The sequence below is a fragment of the Pyrus communis genome, chromosome 4, assembly GCF_041283825.1.
Source record: "Pyrus communis isolate YQ-2024b chromosome 4, ASM4128382v1, whole genome shotgun sequence".
NCBI lineage: Eukaryota > Viridiplantae > Streptophyta > Magnoliopsida > Rosales > Rosaceae > Pyrus > Pyrus communis.
This window is the reverse complement of record NC_142568.1, coordinates 2911901-2930516: the sequence shown is the minus strand read 5'-3', so window position 1 is coordinate 2930516 and position 18616 is coordinate 2911901. Positions and strand designations below refer to the sequence as shown.

The 18616-nt window shown below is 36.9% G+C and overlaps 3 protein-coding genes across 3 annotated transcripts; all 3 read left to right on the top strand.

The window, feature by feature from the left end:
- The first annotated feature begins 2012 nt into the window (after nt 1-2012).
- Nucleotides 2013-5682, top strand: LOC137723349 (uncharacterized). The gene is made up of 2 exons (XM_068462518.2): nt 2013-2674; nt 5194-5682. The coding sequence occupies exons 1-2, from the start codon at nt 2112-2114 to the stop codon at nt 5450-5452; spliced, it is 822 nt and encodes a 273-aa protein (XP_068318619.2). The 5' UTR covers nt 2013-2111; the 3' UTR covers nt 5453-5682.
- Nucleotides 5683-7739: 2057 nt separating this feature from the next.
- On the top strand, nt 7740-11651 carry LOC137723075 (uncharacterized). Its single transcript, XM_068462229.2, has 2 exons — nt 7740-8370; nt 11135-11651. Exons 1-2 carry the CDS (start codon nt 7796-7798, stop codon nt 11397-11399), a joined length of 840 nt encoding a protein of 279 aa, XP_068318330.2. The 5' UTR covers nt 7740-7795; the 3' UTR covers nt 11400-11651.
- A 1779-nt stretch (nt 11652-13430) lies between these two features.
- On the top strand, nt 13431-18126 carry BIO2 (Radical SAM superfamily protein). Its single transcript, XM_068462102.2, has 6 exons — nt 13431-13811; nt 14721-14900; nt 15943-16049; nt 16207-16412; nt 17354-17493; nt 17693-18126. The coding sequence occupies exons 1-6, from the start codon at nt 13611-13613 to the stop codon at nt 18002-18004; spliced, it is 1146 nt and encodes a 381-aa protein (XP_068318203.2). The 5' UTR covers nt 13431-13610; the 3' UTR covers nt 18005-18126.
- Nucleotides 18127-18616: the final 490 nt, after the last annotated feature.

The window sequence follows — 18616 nt, the reverse complement described above, 5'->3', positions numbered from 1 at the left end:
TAGAATTTTGACCATCTTTTTTTATTTTTGATAATTATAACCAAAACTTGATAGAAAATTACTTATACACCCTTAAACCTAGCTTTTTCCCATAGTGTGGCATCCTAGAAAGCTTCATTTCTGCCGAAAAGTAAAACCTTGTTTCTTCATATCTTGTTCACTGAGGACAAATTGCCTCATTAGCATAAATTTGCTAGCAATCTCTAGGAATTCAAATGAAACCCAAAAGCCAAGTCTTCAATCCTGTCCCAAATGTAGCTTTGCTCAGGGCATATTTACTTTGTAAGGGATCATATGAAGGCAGAAGAAGTTTGGATATTTACTGCAGTGTAGAGAAAAATCAAAAAGAAAACGGAACCGGACCAAAAGAAAACCATTCCCAAATCAATTTATGTTGCTGCATTTCCTTCCACGTGTATGCTCCAGACTTGTGACTCCAAAAAGCAAACAACAAAATGTCAATTTTTTTGGGTTAGGCGATAACTTCTGGCCCTCAATCTCAGGGGCCTCAAATTTATGTCCTGCATATAAATATCAAACACCTAAGGGACACCATAATTGAGTTGTGAAAGCAATTGAGATGGTCTGCCTCTTTTTTCTTGGGACAAAGATTGTGTGTCCTTCCGTGTCTTTCTGTTTTGTGTGGTCATGGTTAAGCCACGTCAATATTTTATACTGTTTTTTTATAGAGATAATAAACAAAAATGAATAATAATATAAAATGTTGATGTGATTTAACTGTGACCACACAAACAGAAGGACACGGAGGGTAGACAATCTTTGTCCTTTTTCTTGTATGCAGTTTAATACTCGGAGCTGCACTTTAGTCAGTTGTTTTGTACTCTTTTTTAAATTTAATCCGTATAGAATTAATGACCCTCCAATAACAAATAACAAAGATCAACAAAATCATAAAAAGGGTCGGACAAAAAAAAACACATATCATATTTTGCCTTCCTCTTCAACTTATAAAGTAGTAAAACTAAATCTTTAAAAAAAATAAAAAATAAAAATAAAAAAATCAGATGGTGGCTTCGTCACGACAGTCCATTCTTTGGAGGTCCGAGAAGTCTCACAAAAGTACTTTAGCCTCCCCTGACCACTATCGTGCAATTCACCAACGCCTGAAAGATTGTGATTTAACTATCACATGGTCTTGAAAATTATAATTTGAGGTAATCAAAATTGTGAATTTATATTTTGTTTTTCAATAATTTATTATCGCAACATTGTTGACTCTAATATTCGTGATTGTGATGTTGATTCTAAGAACAACAAAAGAGTGTCAATTGACGCTATTTATATGTGTCAATAAGGTTTTATTGTTCTTTACTCTCTTCTCTTGAAATCTTTAACTTATTGTTAATCATTAATGATTTAGAGCATGATTTAATAATAAACTAATAATTATTTACCAATTTAGTGACTCATCTCAGGCTCCCAAAATCTCATGGCCCAAGTATAAAGACAGTCACTATGAATAATTATGAGATTTCAAACTTTTGAAGATTCTTTAAGAATTGAAGCTTGAAGCCTCTTTACCATATCTGTTGTAAATCTTTTTCATTTATTTGTCATAGAGATAAGAGTTGATTTGGAAAGAGGGGCAGAGAGGGGGCAGGAAATTCAAAAAGAGAGAAACGGGGAAGGAAGCGGTTGGAGGCTGTGAGCTCTTCCTTTTCTTTTCTTTTTTTTTTAATTTTTTTTTTTTAAATGACTTTGTCACGTCAGTTTTCTTGGCTACTATCTTGTATATCACTAGAGCTCGAAATCAAACTAAAACATGCTGTGTAGAATATGAAGTTGAATTTTGCTTTTTTTTTATAGAATCTTAATGAAACACTTCTGATACCGTTCACATTTAACGTTAAAAATATTTTTACCTTGAAAAGTCACTCGTGATACTGTTCATTTACACTTTTATTTTATCATTTTTATAAAATTTTTGAGGAATTTTTGCTAGTTTTTTTTTTTTTTTCCCTTTTTTTTATGCCTTTTATTCGGCCAGAAGTATTTTACAGAAGTTGTATGTCACCGGCACTCTCACACAATTGTTTCCGACTCTCTCAAACACACGCACAGCAAAACAACCCTTGCCCTTCCTTGCTCCCATGGCTGCCTCTGGTTCCAAGACTCATGCTCCCTCTTGCTACAAACCTCCCAAGAACCCCATAACCCTCAATCCCATCCCTGAAACCCTAATCCCTAATCCTTCTACCTCTACAATCCCTCCTATCGCACCCTCCCAAGAAGAAATCGCCCTCTCACGTGCCTCCCACATCACGCGCGAACAGCTCCTCCGCCGCCGTTCCCACCTCCTCAAGCAACTCATCAAATGTTACAAAGCCCACTACTGGGCCCTCATGGAGGATCTCAGGATTTGGTACAGGGAGTACTGGTGGAAGTACGGCGTCAGCCCTTACAAAGAAGAGCACAGGAGCGAGAGAGACGCCGCTGGGGTTGCTGAAGGCACTGATGAGAACAATAACAACATCAACAGCAATTACAACAACAATGGCGGTCCTGCGGCCGACTTCGATTCGAAAAAGAAACTGCAATGCGCTTTTAAAGAGTGCAAGACGAAGGCCATGGCAATGACGAGCTTTTGTCACCTCCATATTCTTTCGGATTCGAAGCAGAAGCTCTATAAGCCCTGTAGTTATGTTATTAAGAGGTAATTTTCTCTGTCTTGTGTAAAGTTTGAATTTTTGGTGTAATTCTGTGATGGGTGTTTGTTAATTTGTGAGAATGCTTCTGGGTTGGTCATCTGTTGATTGAAAAGACTGATATTTGTGCAGTAGAATGTTTAGATACATTTCGATTCTAATTTGCGCTACCAATTTTTGAATTCAATTAGGGTTTTTATGAGGGTAGCCTTTCGTCGAATTATATGAGTGTGTTACTGTGTTTGTTTGTGATGGATTTCGTGGAATAGTCTTAAATTTCTGTTTAGGAACTGGTTATGCTACTAATTTTGATTTTTTCTTCCTTCCGTTTTCCGTGTTCAGCTTCTAATATGTTTCTGTTTTCCTGACAAATACAAATAATATCTTCAGAAGAATGTTATAGTTACGAACTTACGAAAGAAGGATGTGGATTTGATTTATATTGTACTTGAGTGTTGCCTTTTCTGATATTAAGTGTAGCTTTAATAACAATCATTCTTGTTTTCTGGATTAGTTTGTTTGTATAGAGAAAATCAAATTGAAAATCTTTCTTTTTTGGCCTGCCATTGGAATTGTACAGCTTTTACTTGAGTGGTTGTGATTATATGTTTTTGTATCTTTTGTTTCTGAATATCTGTTGGAACTTAGGGCGAAAAATTCTTGTTGTTGACGAAAGTCACTTCAACAATAGACCTAACAACTTATTATCTTGTCTCTGGAAAGAAAAATGTGAGGTATGGAGCATTTTCAGGAAAAACTTGATAAAACCATAGACTTTATAGAACTTTTAATTTTCAATTTGTGATTAAGACCTCAGGGAATCATATTTTATTCATAGGAAGTTTCGAGACAAAACCGGTGGAAACTTTCTTGTGGGTCTTCGGTGATTATTTAGGATATCCTACACTAAGAGGAACTTGTTTCGTTGGAATAGAGAGTATGAGCAGGATTCTCAAATGTTTTACAGACTCATGGGAAGAAATTAGTAAACAAGGAGGGCAAGGCTTTTAGTTCATGAGGGAATTACAGTTAGGGAATGGAATAAGGAGGTTAAGCAATTGGGGAATGAGGAGGCGGAGGAGAAACCCAAGTAGCCGAATGCACTAAGGAAAGGGATTGCTTAGTTTTGAAAGGAGGAGCGGAAGGAAAAAGGACAAAATTGTAATGGCAAAGGACACCAAATTTTAGTATCATAAATACGTCCTTGTAATGCAGTTTTAGCAGAAACAACACTTATATGGCTCATATTGAACTAATTTGAATGGCACTTGCTTGGGGATCTTCTCCTCAAGTCCACGAAGTGGAAGTACTTTATTCAACCCTTTCACTGTAATAGGATAGGATACATAATGTGATCAATATAACTAAGAAAACAACTTAGTCCAGGATTCGTTGCTGTTGGTTCTTCATGTTTATAACAAAGCCCAATATATCCTGTATAGGCATGTTACATGATGGTCTGTGTTGCTTTTCCTTTAGAAAACAACACGTAGGTAACTATTGTGCCTTCCTGCCCTGCATGTAAAGTGCATGTGGGACCGTTCGATGGAGGAATGTGAGCTGCTTTTGCAATGGTTGATTAGCTGCTGGTCAAGAACAACAACTTATGACAGGGAGAATGGCTTGTTCACGAAGGACTGCTGATAGAATTGCAACAATTACATAGTAGGGATTTCAAAATGGGATTTAGTACCAATAGTGGGGCACAACTGTTTTTAAATTGGCCAATGTAAGACAGGGTGATAAAGTAGGGAGCATAGGGAGAAGAAGTAAAGCAAAGCTAAAATTCAAATCTCCTTTACAATAATTCATTTTGATTTGGTGGGAGCTTTGTGCTGATTGTTTCTTAGTGCTTGTTGAGCTTTTGTTCTAGGTTTTCCTCTCATGGTCTAGAAACAAAATAAAATTGGCACCGAGGGGAAACAGTTTGTTTTAACCTTTTGCATCTCTTCTGCATTAGCAGAGTTGGGACCATTAGTTGTGATTTTGAATGTGTCAAATTTCTCCTGCGCTGGAATTGTAGCATTATCATATAATGTTTCAAGTAGGTGGACAGATGTTTAATTACATATAAGAACTAGTAGGTGCTACTTCTTGCTGCTATAACTCTCGTCTCCTCCATGTAGCCTGGGATTTCATTCTGATCCAAACCCAATAAAGGACAGGAGTAGATCAAAGTAATCCCAATTGATTGTGCATCTTTGATGTGAACTTCTTCTAATCAAGATCATCTAAGTTGAGGTGCCCCGTATAAGGGTGCATGTTCGTTCCTAGTACTGGGATATTTTCTTTTTAGGAAACAAGGAATCTCCTTCGTAGCTGTCCCACGATAGTTCATTTCAGACTAGTATGCTTATGATACACCAACCGTTTGTTGGCCAACTTTGTTCTTTTCTTTTTGTCGTTGTTTTATTTTTTGTATATTCATAGCAGAGATTGATTCTTCAACTGAGAATATCGTTAATTGATATGGAAATGTTTGAACATTCAACTGACAGATTTGTTGATTTGATTGGCTGATATCTAGTGCTCAGGCAATAACCTGCGGGAAGCCAATACTGAGATCTACTGTTCCTTCTCTTTGTGCTTCTCACTTCCAAATGAATCAGAAGAATATCAGGAAGGCCTTGAAGAAGGCAGGCCTTAATAACACCTTATCAAGTAAGTTTGCTCCAACATTCCATGTCGTATTAGCAGAATGTGTACGCCAAATTAAGGCCAAACGAAGAACGGCGCAAAGGGCAAAGGGAAAAAAAGTTGCAGTTAAGGAAGAAAACGCCGACTGAGCGATCCTCTACAGCCGGCAGGTGCACAAATCTTATGGCACATTGTTGAATTTGTAAATTGATGCAAAACCAGAGGTGCCTTGGTCTCTCTCTCTCTCTCTCTCTCTCTCTCTCTCTCTCTCTCTCTCTCTCTCTGCCCAAAACTAGTATAAGCAAATGTGACAAATTTGATGTGAATTTTGAAAGCAATCTGGTTATGGTGAAAGGGGTATATTGTAGAATGATTAACGTACTATATTTTTTCACTTTTATGCCCGCGTAGCGCCTATGTGACATACAAATAAGAAAAAAAAAAAGAGTCCCTCACTTGCCACGTCATACATTAAGCCAGGGGCTAAGTGAGATCAAAATGCATTTCGAGTGATTAAAGCGGAATAGGAATAAAAGCTAAATTTATTTATATCCCAAAACGTTGATTGAATGTGTCTCACAGATGAAAAATATAGGGAATTTGAATGAAACACTGATGGTATTGTTTACTTTTAACGTTGATGACATTTTTACTTTTAAAAGTCACTTCTGGTATTATTCACTTATAACATTTTCTTTTATTTTTTATTAAAACTCAATTTTCAAGTTTTTTTCATTAATTTTTCTAAAAATATATAGAAATCAGCTCTCCATCTCTTCTGGTGAGCACAAGGTTGAACTAGAGCGGCCGAGGCTCGGGTCATTCCCTTGCCCTCGACTTCACCGGTTGGAACCAACGATGACAAAACAATGCTCGCAATGTTCTACAAATGCCATAACGAAGAGTTACCGTTGCCTCGCCCGCTTTACTATTACTATCTATAATATTTCTTATTGTTTCAATAAAACATTTTTGTTATCTGAGATTTGATTTCTGATTATTTTTTAATACATTACTAAAGACAATTCTTATTGGATTCTAAAATTCAAATATTTAATTATGATTTTTTAAATTTTTTGTGTTTATAAATAAGGATTAAGTATCCAAAAACTCTCAATTTTTTAGTGTGATTTCAAATTGGTCTCAATTTTTTTTTTAACATTCCAAACAAGCACTCAACTTATTAAAAATTTCACATCCGTTAAGCGCCAATTAATTTTTCAAATGTAGATTATATGTCACATCTCAGTCTCAACTCCGTCGTAGCATAAGTGGCTCTAATACCATCCATGCCCTCACGGTTTTGTTTCTGGGAACTCACGAGCAACTTCCCAGTGGGTCACCCATCCTGGGATTGCTCTAGCCCAAACTTGCTTAACTTTGGAGTTCCGATGGAATCCGAAACCAGTGAGTTCCCAAAAGGCCTCGTGCTATAGGGAGGTGGGCATGTACATGTAAGGCACATCACCCCTCTCCGTTGGTCGATGTGGGATGTTACATTATATGCAAAATTCAGCAACTTGATATATCATGGACGATATTAATATTAGGTGGCTCAAAATTAAATTTCAAACACAGATTATCTAAATTTCAAACATGGATTATATAATATGGAATCCAATGATCAAACATGTATTAGACTCAATCGAAAATGGATCCAAATGGAAATTACATCAAGAGGGCAAACTCTTAACGAATAAGAGGATTGAGAATTCAAATAGGGTTTCAAGGAGTTTGTTTCCACTCATGTGATTTCCTTGTTCACTAATTTTTGGTTCGTAAAACTTTCACTTCTTCTTTGTGGCTAATGAAAATGGTGGTGGCCGTATTATGGCAGTCCATATTATTTCAAAACCTTCAAGACCTTATTCATGTTCATGATTTGAGCTGTTGGGTGGAGTTGGTGGTTTTGCGTTTGGTTTAGAGGTGGTGGCATGATGAGGGGGAGGTAACCGTTAGTTGGTGGAAACTATACTTCCATGACCTTCTATTGATTTTGGAGACAACTAAAGCCTAGTTAATTTAATTGATTTTTAATCGGAACTTAACGGATGTGACATTTTCAATAGGTTAGGGACTTATTTAGGATGCTTAAAAAGGTTGAGACCAATTTAGAATGACTCTAAAATGTTAAGGGGTTTTAGGTACTTAATCCTATAAATAATAATTCTATTTAATGCACAATTAAAATTTGAGAACTTTAATGAAAAACTTATCGGTATTGTTCACTTTAATGAAAAATCACATTTTTACACTAAAAAGTCAATCATGTTACTACTTACTTTATCCTTTATTTTATCCTTATCGTTAAAATTCAAAGCTTTTAAGTCATTTTCATTAGTTTTCCTTTAAAAATGTAAAGTGTGAAAATAATTTTCTTGTTGAAATGATTAATTAATGGTGATTTTTTGTATTGACTTATTTTTGTAATTCGTGTGGGTGCCCACGTAAATGAAATTATTTCTCTCAGTTTCTGTCCCTCTCCAACCCCCATGGCTGCCTCTGGTTCCAAGACCCATCCTCCTCCCTCTGCTTCCAAACCTCCCAAGAACCCAACGAGCCTCAACCCCATCACTGAAACCCAAACCCCAAACTGCAACCCTTCCACCTCCACAATCCCTCCTGTCCCACCGTCCCAAGAAGAAATCGTCCTCTCACACGCTTCCCACATCACCCACCACGAGCTCATCCGCCGCCGCCGCTCCTACCTCAGAGAGCTCAAAAAATGCTACAAATCCCACTACTGGGCACTCATGGAGGAGCTCCGGATTGGGTACAGGGAGTACTGGTGGAACTACGGTGTCAGCCCTTACAAGGAAGAGCACAGGAACGAGAGAGACGCTGCTGGGGTTGCTGAAGGCACTGATGAGAACAACAACAACATCAACGGCAATTGCAACAACAATAATCGTGGTTCTGCCGTCGGCTTCGATGCCCAAAGGAAACTGCAATGTGCTTCTCAGCAGTGTAAAGGCAAGGCCATGGCGATGACGAGCTTTTGCCACCTTCATATTCTTTCGGATCCGAAGCAGAAGCTCTATAAGCCTTGTGATTATGTTATCAAGAGGTAAATTTGCTATTTTCGATTAGTTCTTTGATGGGTAGGTGTTAATTTGTGAAGATATCTCTGGGTTTTTCATCAATTGATTGAATAGACTAATTTTCGTGCATTGGAAGGCTTAAATTGTGATTTCCGTATTGAATTTTAACTTCATGAGGCTTTTTCGAGGGTAGTGCAGTGCTTAATTGAATTACTTTGAGTTATTTTTGGCTTAATTCTATTGGTTATTCTGCCAATTTCAAACTTTGAAGTGTTGATAAGAAAATATGCTTGTAGAAAATGAAAAATGTGAGGTCTCCGGGCACCTTTTCTTTTATTTCTAGGAATCTTCTGAGACAAACCGTGAGCAGTTTATAGAGGGTATCCGGTGATTAAGTACGGTATACTAAGCTGAAAGAAACTTATTTGGTTGAAAATAAGGAGTATGCGCTTCGTAACCATTCCATTAAGATGATTATATTCACTTTTGATATCAAGTAAAGCCTGATATGGCTGTAGAAATATGTCTAAATAGTGCCTACTGTGCATCATAATGCGTGATGGTAATAAATATCCTTAATCTTTTGTATTCATGGATATTGAGATTTGAATTTGGTAGAAAATATGTTTGGTCATTTATCTAGGAAAGTTTTGCTTAATTGTAAAATACATTTGAATGGATTGATAATTACAGTCAGAAGATTTTCAAGCAGGAATTGCTCGAATTGCAATTGATGTAGGTAAGGAGGGAAATTGGGAGCATAAAGATTGTCCCGATAGAAATTGATAGACGAGGAGAGAGTTGGAGAGAATATAAAGAAGAAATAGGACAAGGAGACAAGTAGGATAACATTAAATCTATGGGGGTTGCAATTTGCATGACAAGACGTAGGAGTATAATGATTTCATCTGATACACTAATGTGTGTTACCTAACTCCACAGGATGGATTTTTAACAGCTTGGATAGATTTCCTATTTGTATTTTTCTTCCAGCAAGTGGAAGGAAGGTTTTGGCACGTGTCTGACAAAAAGCCCTTGCTAGGATGACCTTGGATAATTGTCTATTTGTTGGACAAAAATAATGTGAATTGGTTTGAGAACACGTGGTTAGAACATCATATGTCTAAAGAGTGTTTCACAGAATTGCGTGAAGAAAGGGGTGAACATGGATAGCTAGGCTGAGTTCATGAGGACGTGGCAGTTTTTAAGGGAGGGAAGGATCGTGGAATGGATTGGAATATGGAGATTAATGGGGATTAGGGAAGGAGAAGGAGGTGGAGGAGAAAATCAAGGAGCTGAATTTTCTGGAAGGGATTGCTTAAGTTTTAAAAGGAAGAGCTAAAGGGAAAAGGCCAAGACTGCTTGGCAAAAGAGGAAGACCAAATGCTAGTATTATGAATGCATAGTCTTTGCAATGTAGTTTTAGCAGAACCAACACTCTATATGACTCGTATTGAACTAGAGTTTGAATGGCACTTACATCAGGAGGGTCTTCTCCTCAAACCCACAAAGTGGAAATACTTGATGCAACACTTTCACTGTAATAGGATACATAATGTGACCATTAACAACTAAGAAAACAACATAGTCCGTGATTTGCTGCTGTTAGTTCTTGGTTGGATAAGTACTAAGCCCGATATTGCCAGTATAGGCATTTCTCATGATGGTCTGCATTTCTTTAGCCTTTAGAAAACTACAGGTAGCTCGGTGCTTTTTGTATTTACTTTCCACACTTCGAAAAAAGTGCATGTGGGACTGCTTGATGGAGGGAGGTGGACTATTCTTGCAATTGTCGGTTAGCTGTTGCTCAAGACTAACAACTTATGGCAAGGTTAACGAAGGTGGACATCTTCTTGCAATGGTCTGTTAGCTGCTGCTCAAGACTAACAACTTATGGCAAGGTTAACGACTTCACAAAGAACTGGTGACAGAATTGCAACAATTGCATAGTAGGGGCTCAAAGATGAGAATTAATACCCATAGGTGAAGGGGAAATTGTCTAGTTGACATAGGACGGGTGGAAACACAGATAAAGTAGGGAGGATAGGGAGAAGAATGAAAACAAGGATAAAATTTAAATCAATTTCAGTTAACATTGTTAAACCCTATATCTTCTTTAGTGTACTTCATTGTTTCTTAGAGCTTGTTGGGCTTTTATTCTAGGTTTTACCATATGGCTCGTTTCTTCTGCGTTTTAATAAAACAATTGTGTCCTGTAAAAAAGGGTGCAACTCCAAACATTTGTTTGAAAAGGCCTTTTAGTCATGAACCATATTATAGTAGTCTAGTCGTCATATCTCGTACATCATTGATTGCACCGACTGAAATGTGGAAGCCAGGTTAAGATTTCAAATGTGGAGAGATAATGAAATAGCTATAAAAGTGACGGTGGGTCCATGCAAGGAGGATGGGGTTTTTACTCAAGGAAATAGATTTTCAGTCGCCCTTTAGGTGGTGGCACTGTGTCATCAGATGAGTAGATCAAAGTAATTCTAATTATTGTTTGTGCATGCTTTGATGTGAATTTTCGATTCTACTCAAGATCATCTAAGTTGATGCGTCCCTTTTGCTAGTACTGGGATATTTTCGTTATAGGAAATACAGAGAATCGTTTGTAGCTATCACAGGATGGTGCAGTTCAAATTTGTAAGCTTATTATAATATATGCAAATACACCAAGCATTAGTTGTCCAACTTTTTCTCTCTTTAGTTTTATTTTGTGTATATGCACTATGCAGAGATTGATTTTCAACTGACAGTTTAGTTAAATGATTGTCTCTATATATCTAGTGCTCAGGCAGGACCTATAACATGTGGGAAGCCGATACTGAGTTCCACTGTTCCTTCTCTTTGCCCAATTCACTTCCAAGTGGCTCAGAAGGCTGTCAGAAGGGCCTTGAAGAAGGCAGGCCTGAATATGTCCTCATCAAGTAAGCTGGCTCCAAAGTTCCATGTCATAATAGCGGAATACGTACACCAAATTCAGGCCAAACGAAGAACTGCACAAAGAGCCAAGGGGAAAAAGGTCGCAATTAAGGAAGAAAATGCTGACTGAGCCTCTCCAGACGGCAAATTTGCACTCTGCGGTGGCAACCAGTCTCAGAATGGGAACTTAATCTGAAGGCTATGATGCATTTTGTGGTGTTATACTTAAATTGAATCTTTTTCGTTCCTTCTCTTTTCTTTCATATGTTCAGCGATCTTTAGAGAGACCAGACTGCTTGGTTAGTTCAAGCGTGTTAAATGTATACGAACCTTTGTATCAAGACATGTACAACATAATTCGAGTTACTTGTTACTTTCGGAATCAAGTTTTTCGCATATCTTTCGGTACAGCTGATTCAATTTGTGGGAGAGGGGTTTTAGCAGCTTTGTGGGTGTCAAAGTGTGCGGGTGCTTGTGTTCCATTCCTATTGCTGTTTGGAAAGTATTCGCATTTCCTGTGTTCTCCCCATTATAATCTGTACAACTCTCCCGGCATTTTTTAGCTTGTGAGGGGGGCAAAAAAACCGGTGAACCCGAAACGAGGCAACGAACAAGACGAGTCTGATGAGAGGGAGGAGCAACCATCTCGACATGGAGGAGAGTCGCCGCCAATCTCACGCAAACCACCGCTGTGAGTTTGGCCTGCAGTGGACGCATCTGAGAGAGAATGCGAGCACGAAACAAATTGTCAGGGCATTTAAGTCATTTCAACAATCTCTCTTTGACTTTGATCATTTCTTCTCCAACAAAAAGAAAAATTCGTAAAAGGAGCATTGTTAAAGAGACTCTTTTAAAGTGTTTTTTCAGGTTTCTTTGTTATCTTACAGTTTAACGTTAATTTTTGTGTTATTATTATAAATATTGTGCAAAAAACATAAGCTTGCAAAGATTCTATAAAAAGTTTCACTTTTGAAAGAGTTTATTTAGCATTTCTCTCGGAAAGTGATCATTCTGACCAATTTCTAAATTAGGGTTTTTGGCTGAAATAATTCACTTTTAGTTTTGACATTTGGTGGTTCAAATATTTTGTTTAGCATGACTAGATTTTTCCTGAGCTAGCATGAGAGAGAGTACAAGGAGGATTGGAGGAGAGCAAGATATTTTTTACGATGATAAAAACACGAGACGGTATACCATATGTTATTATAAAATAGAAAAATATTTTTTTTCAAATGTTTATTCAATTGTACAATAACATATAAGGTATAATTCCGTACTCCGATCTCATTAGAAAATCTTTCGATGAGAGTAAGAGGTAAATAATCACCCTCTAATCACCACAAACCCATTTTTTATTAGTTAGGTGTGTTGTGATGTGTGTGTTGGGTGACGTGTGCATAAAAAACAAACAAAAATCAATCATAAGACTATTTTCAATTCTTGAATTAAAACTTAAAATTTTTAACTAAAAAAGTTTAGGTTTTAACTTAGAAATATGTTTTCTGCTCCAACTTTTATGTGTTAAATTTTTAGTCTGAGATTATTACAAAAAAAAAATAAATTATGTAGACTATTTAAATTTAATTTTATGAATATTTTAAACTAAAAATATTTAGATTCTGATAAATATTGAAAAATCACTAAATCGACACTATAAAACTCGTGGAACAATATGAAAGAATATGAAACACATGAAATTTTTTTTTTATAATTCTTTTAGTTGTTGAATTTAAATTTTGACGATTAGATATTTTTCTTACCGTTAGATTTGATTATATTAGAACTTAACTATTGAATTCAAATAATTTATAAATATAAAACAAAACAAAAAATACACATATATGGTAGGCCAACCCACAATCCGGGGGAATTCTAGGCTAAACTGGCCCCAAAAATGAGTTTTGGATTAAAACTCATATTTGACCCAAGAGTTGGAGCAAGTTGTGATAGGTTTAAAACTTAAAATTTGAGTTTTACTGCAAGGGTTAGAGTTGGTCAAATAATATATTAATTATATTAAGCAAATGACATTTTATCACAATGGTGAAAAAATGTTGAGCTCTTACACGACGACACAGTGGTTCGAATTTCGTCGGTATTTAATCTAACCAAGTCTATTATTTGACAAAAAAATAAAAAATAAAAAAATAAATAAATAAATGGGTAGGTGTTGATTTTTGAATTTATAACCTTCTGTTCTCTCTGTTCTCTCTGTTCTCTCTCGCTTTCTCCGCCCACGCAGCCACTGTCATTTTCTATCCCCCTCTTTCTCTAATTTTCCCGGAAAATCTCGGTTTTCCTGAGAAAACGAAATCAGAAAAAGAAAGAAGCGCTGGGAGAGATGTTTTCCGTTAGGTCCATAGTGCGTGGGCAGCTGAGACCTTCGGCGGTTGTGTTGCATTCTTCATTTTACTCTTCCTTATCGTCTGCAGCTGCAGTTCAAGCTGAGAGAACAATCGCACAAGGCCCCAGAAATGACTGGACCCGCGACGAGATCAAGGGCGTCTACGGCTCTCCTGTTCTCGATCTCCTTTTTCACGGAGTCAGTACCATTTCTTCCTCCACTTGCCTTTTTTTCTTTCGATTTTTGTTATCCCCTGTTTGGTTGCCGAGAAAATGGAGAAAGTCAAAAGGAAAATGACTATGATATATTATGCTACATTCTGAGAATGCGTAATTAGTTTCCGGACCTATATAATTATTTTATCTGGCCAAATTCTTTGTTATAATTTTTAAAGTTTTTCCCAAATTTGGTATTGCTTAGTTTTGGTATACAGTTTTTGATAGACAAGAGCAGGTTTTGATATACAGTTTTATCTGGCCAAATTTGCTTATTTCCAGCTGTAATTAGTTATAAGGTTGTTACTGTGAGTAAAGCTAATTGAATGTGACTAATGTACCCATTGATTGAATCAATACAATACTTTCATGTGTCTTCTAACTGACTCGAGTCTCGAGGCCCGGTGTTCAAATGTCCCCATACCCAATACCCGCTTGTATAAGGAACACCATGAGTTATGGGCCCGGGGTTTTGGGGGGGGGGGGGGGGGGGGGGGAGGGTGGGGTGAGGGGGGATTTAGTGGCAGTGGGCGGAAAAGTTGCTTTGTTACTTGTTCCATTGGGAACCCCAGGGCTTAAAAAAAAAAAATCTTTTCATCCTATCTTGTGAACTTTAGGGTGTATGAAGTTTTGGTTGTAGTTGACTTTGTAACTATTGTACTAGATAGTGGCACTGTCAAATGTGTGGACTGCCGAGTGGTTTGGTAAATTATTGTTTTTTTTTTTTTTTTTTTAATATGAAAGCAATATCCTTTTTGGTTTCTTCATCCATTTCTTTGAAAGCAATATACTTTTTGGCTTCTTCGTCCAATTCGTTGTCTTGAATTCTTGTTTTTCTACAATCTCATTATGCTAGTGTTATACTTAATAACTGATTCTCTTGTGTTTTCAGGCTCAAGTTCATAGGCACGCCCATAATTTTAGGGAAGTGCAGCAGTGTACTCTCCTCTCTATAAAGACGGGTGGATGTAGTGAGGATTGCTCATATTGTCCTCAATCCTCCCGGTATAACACAGGACTCAAGGCCCAAAAGCTTATGACAAAGGATGCTGTCATGGAAGCAGCACAGAGGGTCAGTTTCTTATTCTTGTGGCTTTACCTTGCATTTAAAAGTTAGCAGTGATATTAACATCCCTAAGCAATTACAACTTTTGTCACGCTTTAACGGGAATGTGTGTTCTAAAGGTATTATTAAAAGATTGCATTAGTTTGACATACAATAACTAGTCTTATCATTTATATTTATTCAATGAAAAAGAAATTTAAGGACTGTAGCCGAAGTTGCAGAACTGCTGATGCATTTGGTGCTAAATAGAAACATCATCGTTGAAAATGTTATAAGATGTTATACTAAGTGGTTAAATTATCTAAAGCTTATAAAGAACGTGTGAGTGGAAAGATGTGTCAGGAAAGCAATTACAGAAATTTCTTAAGTTTTATTTATTTATTCAATTTAACATTACAGTATCTTAGTGTACGGGAATGTTGAAACGTGCATGAACAGATAACATGGTAAGAGTTTATGGGAGATATCCTTGATATCAATACCAACTAGTGGCCAAGTCCAATATTTTGGTTTACATACATTGGTCCTTGATTCTATTAATGCTTGTTATGCAACCGTGAATATTTGCTCTTATGGCTGAATCATTGAATATCATAGATGATTGGCTTTTGCACATGATCATCTGATTTTTGCATCACAGATATTCCCCTAGGACCATAGTGTCAGCAACATTAAACTTATGTCCTTGGAGTTCGGAGTCATGAACTTAACTGTGAAATTCATACCTTCTTACCCATTTACACCACTTGTTGCATTCAGGGGTTATTTTGGTAAAACTTTTGGTAGTAGATTTTTTCCTTTAAAATCATGATAATACTTCTCATTTAAATTTTGATTCCTCCAAGAACTGCTTTTGAGTACTATTAGTGGCACACTTGTTGTAGAGAGGAACAATACTCGACCTTACCAATTGTATATTGGTCTCAAGTTGTCCATTCCCTTCTTCACCTGCAGAAATGATTTGTCAGAATATTTATGATTTCCTGCTTGTGAATTAATTAGATGTGGAGTCAACAATGTCCTAATTTTTTAAGTCATTATTTGGCAGGCAAAAGAGGCTGGAAGCACACGGTTTTGCATGGGTGCTGCCTGGAGGGATACAATAGGAAGAAAGACAAACTTTAACCAGATCCTTGAATATGTAAAAGACATAAGGTAATAAAACATTTTATATTGCGTTCAGTATAGAAAGACGAATTTCATTATTACATTTTATAGGGTCCATTTTTTCTCTCTCTGCATTATTGTCATCTTGCTTTGCACCATATTTTGGTTGTGTACAACAGTTAACTTGTGTTGATACACATTCCAGGGGTATGGGAATGGAAGTCTGCTGCACCTTAGGCATGATAGAAAAGCAACAAGCTTTGAAACTCAAAGAAGCAGGCCTGACAGCTTATAATCACAATCTTGACACCTCAAGGGAATATTACCCGAATATCATTACCACAAGGACCTATGATGAACGCTTGGAAACCATTAAGCATGTCCGGGATGCGGGAATTAATGTGTGTTCAGGTAAAAACTGTTTTTTACCGTTGAATACAATCACTTGCATCAATTCTAGAAGTCCATAGTTGTCGAGCCTGATGCATGTGATAGATTCTTTCTTCTTCTCCAAACCTAATAGTGTAAAACACATTTGTTAAAAGTAAACAGGGGAAGAAATTCTGACTTGTTTTTTTCTTTTTGGGTCTGTAATTGAAATGTAAAGGATTGGTCTCCTATCTATGGTTACATACTTGCATACTAAGCTCACAGTGTTGTTTTAATTTGTTGGCTTCTGTTGTTAGAACATTTGTTCCAAAGGTGTATGCTCAAACATATTTGTTTGTCCTCCTTTATGTATGGTTTGTGCTGAACTTGCAAGTTACTCACATATTTCACGAATTAAAGCCACGCTAGTTTTCAGAGTATGTATGAATTGGAATTTCAAAAGCTTTGAGTTTTCATTCTTGTAAATATTTTTGCTAAAGAGCTTTCCAGATCAGCTTGTATTAACCAGTTAAGTTCCACATCAGCCTGATTTCTAAGGTACTTAGATAAGTTCACTCAGAATTCTACTGAGCTGAAGAAATTTGAACATCCCTAAAATGTGTACTTTTGACTTTGAAAGATAGCTATGCTGGTTTTATTTATAATCTCCTAATGATGCAATGGTCTTTTAGATACACAATCTCCTAATAATGCAAAGGGGTTTTGTCCAGATATTGCCCTTTTCTTTCCTCTCAGCATCCCCCATTTTATAGCACCTTTTGAATTTTTTTTGACGATTTTAATCGTACTTTTTAGAATATAATTTCCTATGAGTTGGAATCTTATGGTAATTACCATAGTTTGTCGTGCCAATTTTAAACATTTTAGTGCTCGTCGTCAAGATTTTCAAATATGTTGAGGAAACTAAGAATGGATATTATGTGGACGGTACGGTTTAGCTTGTTTATTTTATTATGAAATAGGAGGAATAATAGGACTTGGAGAAGCAGAGGAGGATCGAGTTGGTTTGCTGCATACATTAGCAACACTCCCAACTCACCCAGAAAGCGTCCCCATCAATGCACTGGTTTCAGTGAAAGGAACACCTCTTCAAGATCAAAAGGTTAGTCTGCATTGTTAACTCTAAACTTGGAAGTACAGATTGTAGCAATAACTGTTGATATCCTTTGATGGTTGGAATTACTTTGTAACCATAACATCTAGAGCCATCAATCATCATGCCAGTTGCATTCGCTAAATTCTATTGATGTTCCAAGACTCAAGTAGCTTAACATAATTGATGTTGCTACGTCTTTGTTCAGCCGGTTGAAATCTGGGAGATGATACGGATGATTGCCACAGCACGTATAGTCATGCCAAATGCAATGGTCAGATTGTCAGCTGGCAGAGTTAGGTTCTCTATGCCCGAGCAGGCATTGTGTTTTCTTGCCGGGGCAAATTCAATATTCACTGGGGAGAAGCTATTGACTACACCGAACAACGATTTTGATGCTGATCAACTCATGTTCAAGATGCTTGGTTTGATTCCAAAAGCTCCTAGTTTCTCTGATGAACCAGCAAACGCAGCGTGTGAGGCAGATGCTTGTGAGGAAGCTGTTTCCAGTTCAGGCTGAAAATGCTAATACAAGTGTCGGTCTGTAATTTCTTACATTTTTCGTCTTTAGTTTTTAGCTGGAAAAAGTACTCAAAATGAATTCACTCTGCAAATAAAAGCGAACCTTAGGCTTTTTTTGTTTTTTGAGTACATCGATATTTTTACACTAAAGGGGGAGTGGAAGTTCAGCTAAGCCACATAAAAACGAAACATAGGCTGAAACCCTGCGCAAGAAAGGCATCTCTAAAAAAATTATGATGAAAAGGCTTGTTTTCTCTAACATGAAATGACAATTAAGGACATAAGTATTTGGCTCTAGTCGAAATATTCAGTACCCAGCAATCGAAAATCCTGCGAGTATTCAGTTGCTTTAGATTGAGCGGTTTTAGGCATTGAATTTACTTTCTGCTGAACCCCTCTTTTAGTTGATACAAGAGGATCAGATATAACTAAGTAACGAACTTTTGCTTTTATAGGATAACTTTCGGGGCTTAGGACTTTAAAATATGAGAAATGCTAAACACACCATTTTAACTTCTCACACGCCTATTTGGTCGTTTCTTTTGATTTATTCAACTTGACAGTCAAAAGCAAAGAAGGGAGTGTAAGAAGCGAATTGAGGTGTGCAAGA

Coding starts and splice junctions, on each gene's coding strand:
- LOC137723349 (XM_068462518.2), top strand. CDS start 2,112: ATGGCTGCCTCTGGTTCCAAGACTCATGCTCCCTCTTGCTACAAACCT. Junction 2,675..5,193: donor TGTAGTTATGTTATTAAGAG/GTAATTTTCTCT, acceptor GCTGATATCTAG/TGCTCAGGCAATAACCTGCG.
- LOC137723075 (XM_068462229.2), top strand. CDS start 7,796: ATGGCTGCCTCTGGTTCCAAGACCCATCCTCCTCCCTCTGCTTCCAAA. Junction 8,371..11,134: donor TGTGATTATGTTATCAAGAG/GTAAATTTGCTA, acceptor CTATATATCTAG/TGCTCAGGCAGGACCTATAA.
- BIO2 (XM_068462102.2), top strand. CDS start 13,611: ATGTTTTCCGTTAGGTCCATAGTGCGTGGGCAGCTGAGACCTTCGGCG. Junction 13,812..14,720: donor TCGATCTCCTTTTTCACGGA/GTCAGTACCATT, acceptor TTGTGTTTTCAG/GCTCAAGTTCATAGGCACGC. Junction 14,901..15,942: donor TCATGGAAGCAGCACAGAGG/GTCAGTTTCTTA, acceptor ATTATTTGGCAG/GCAAAAGAGGCTGGAAGCAC.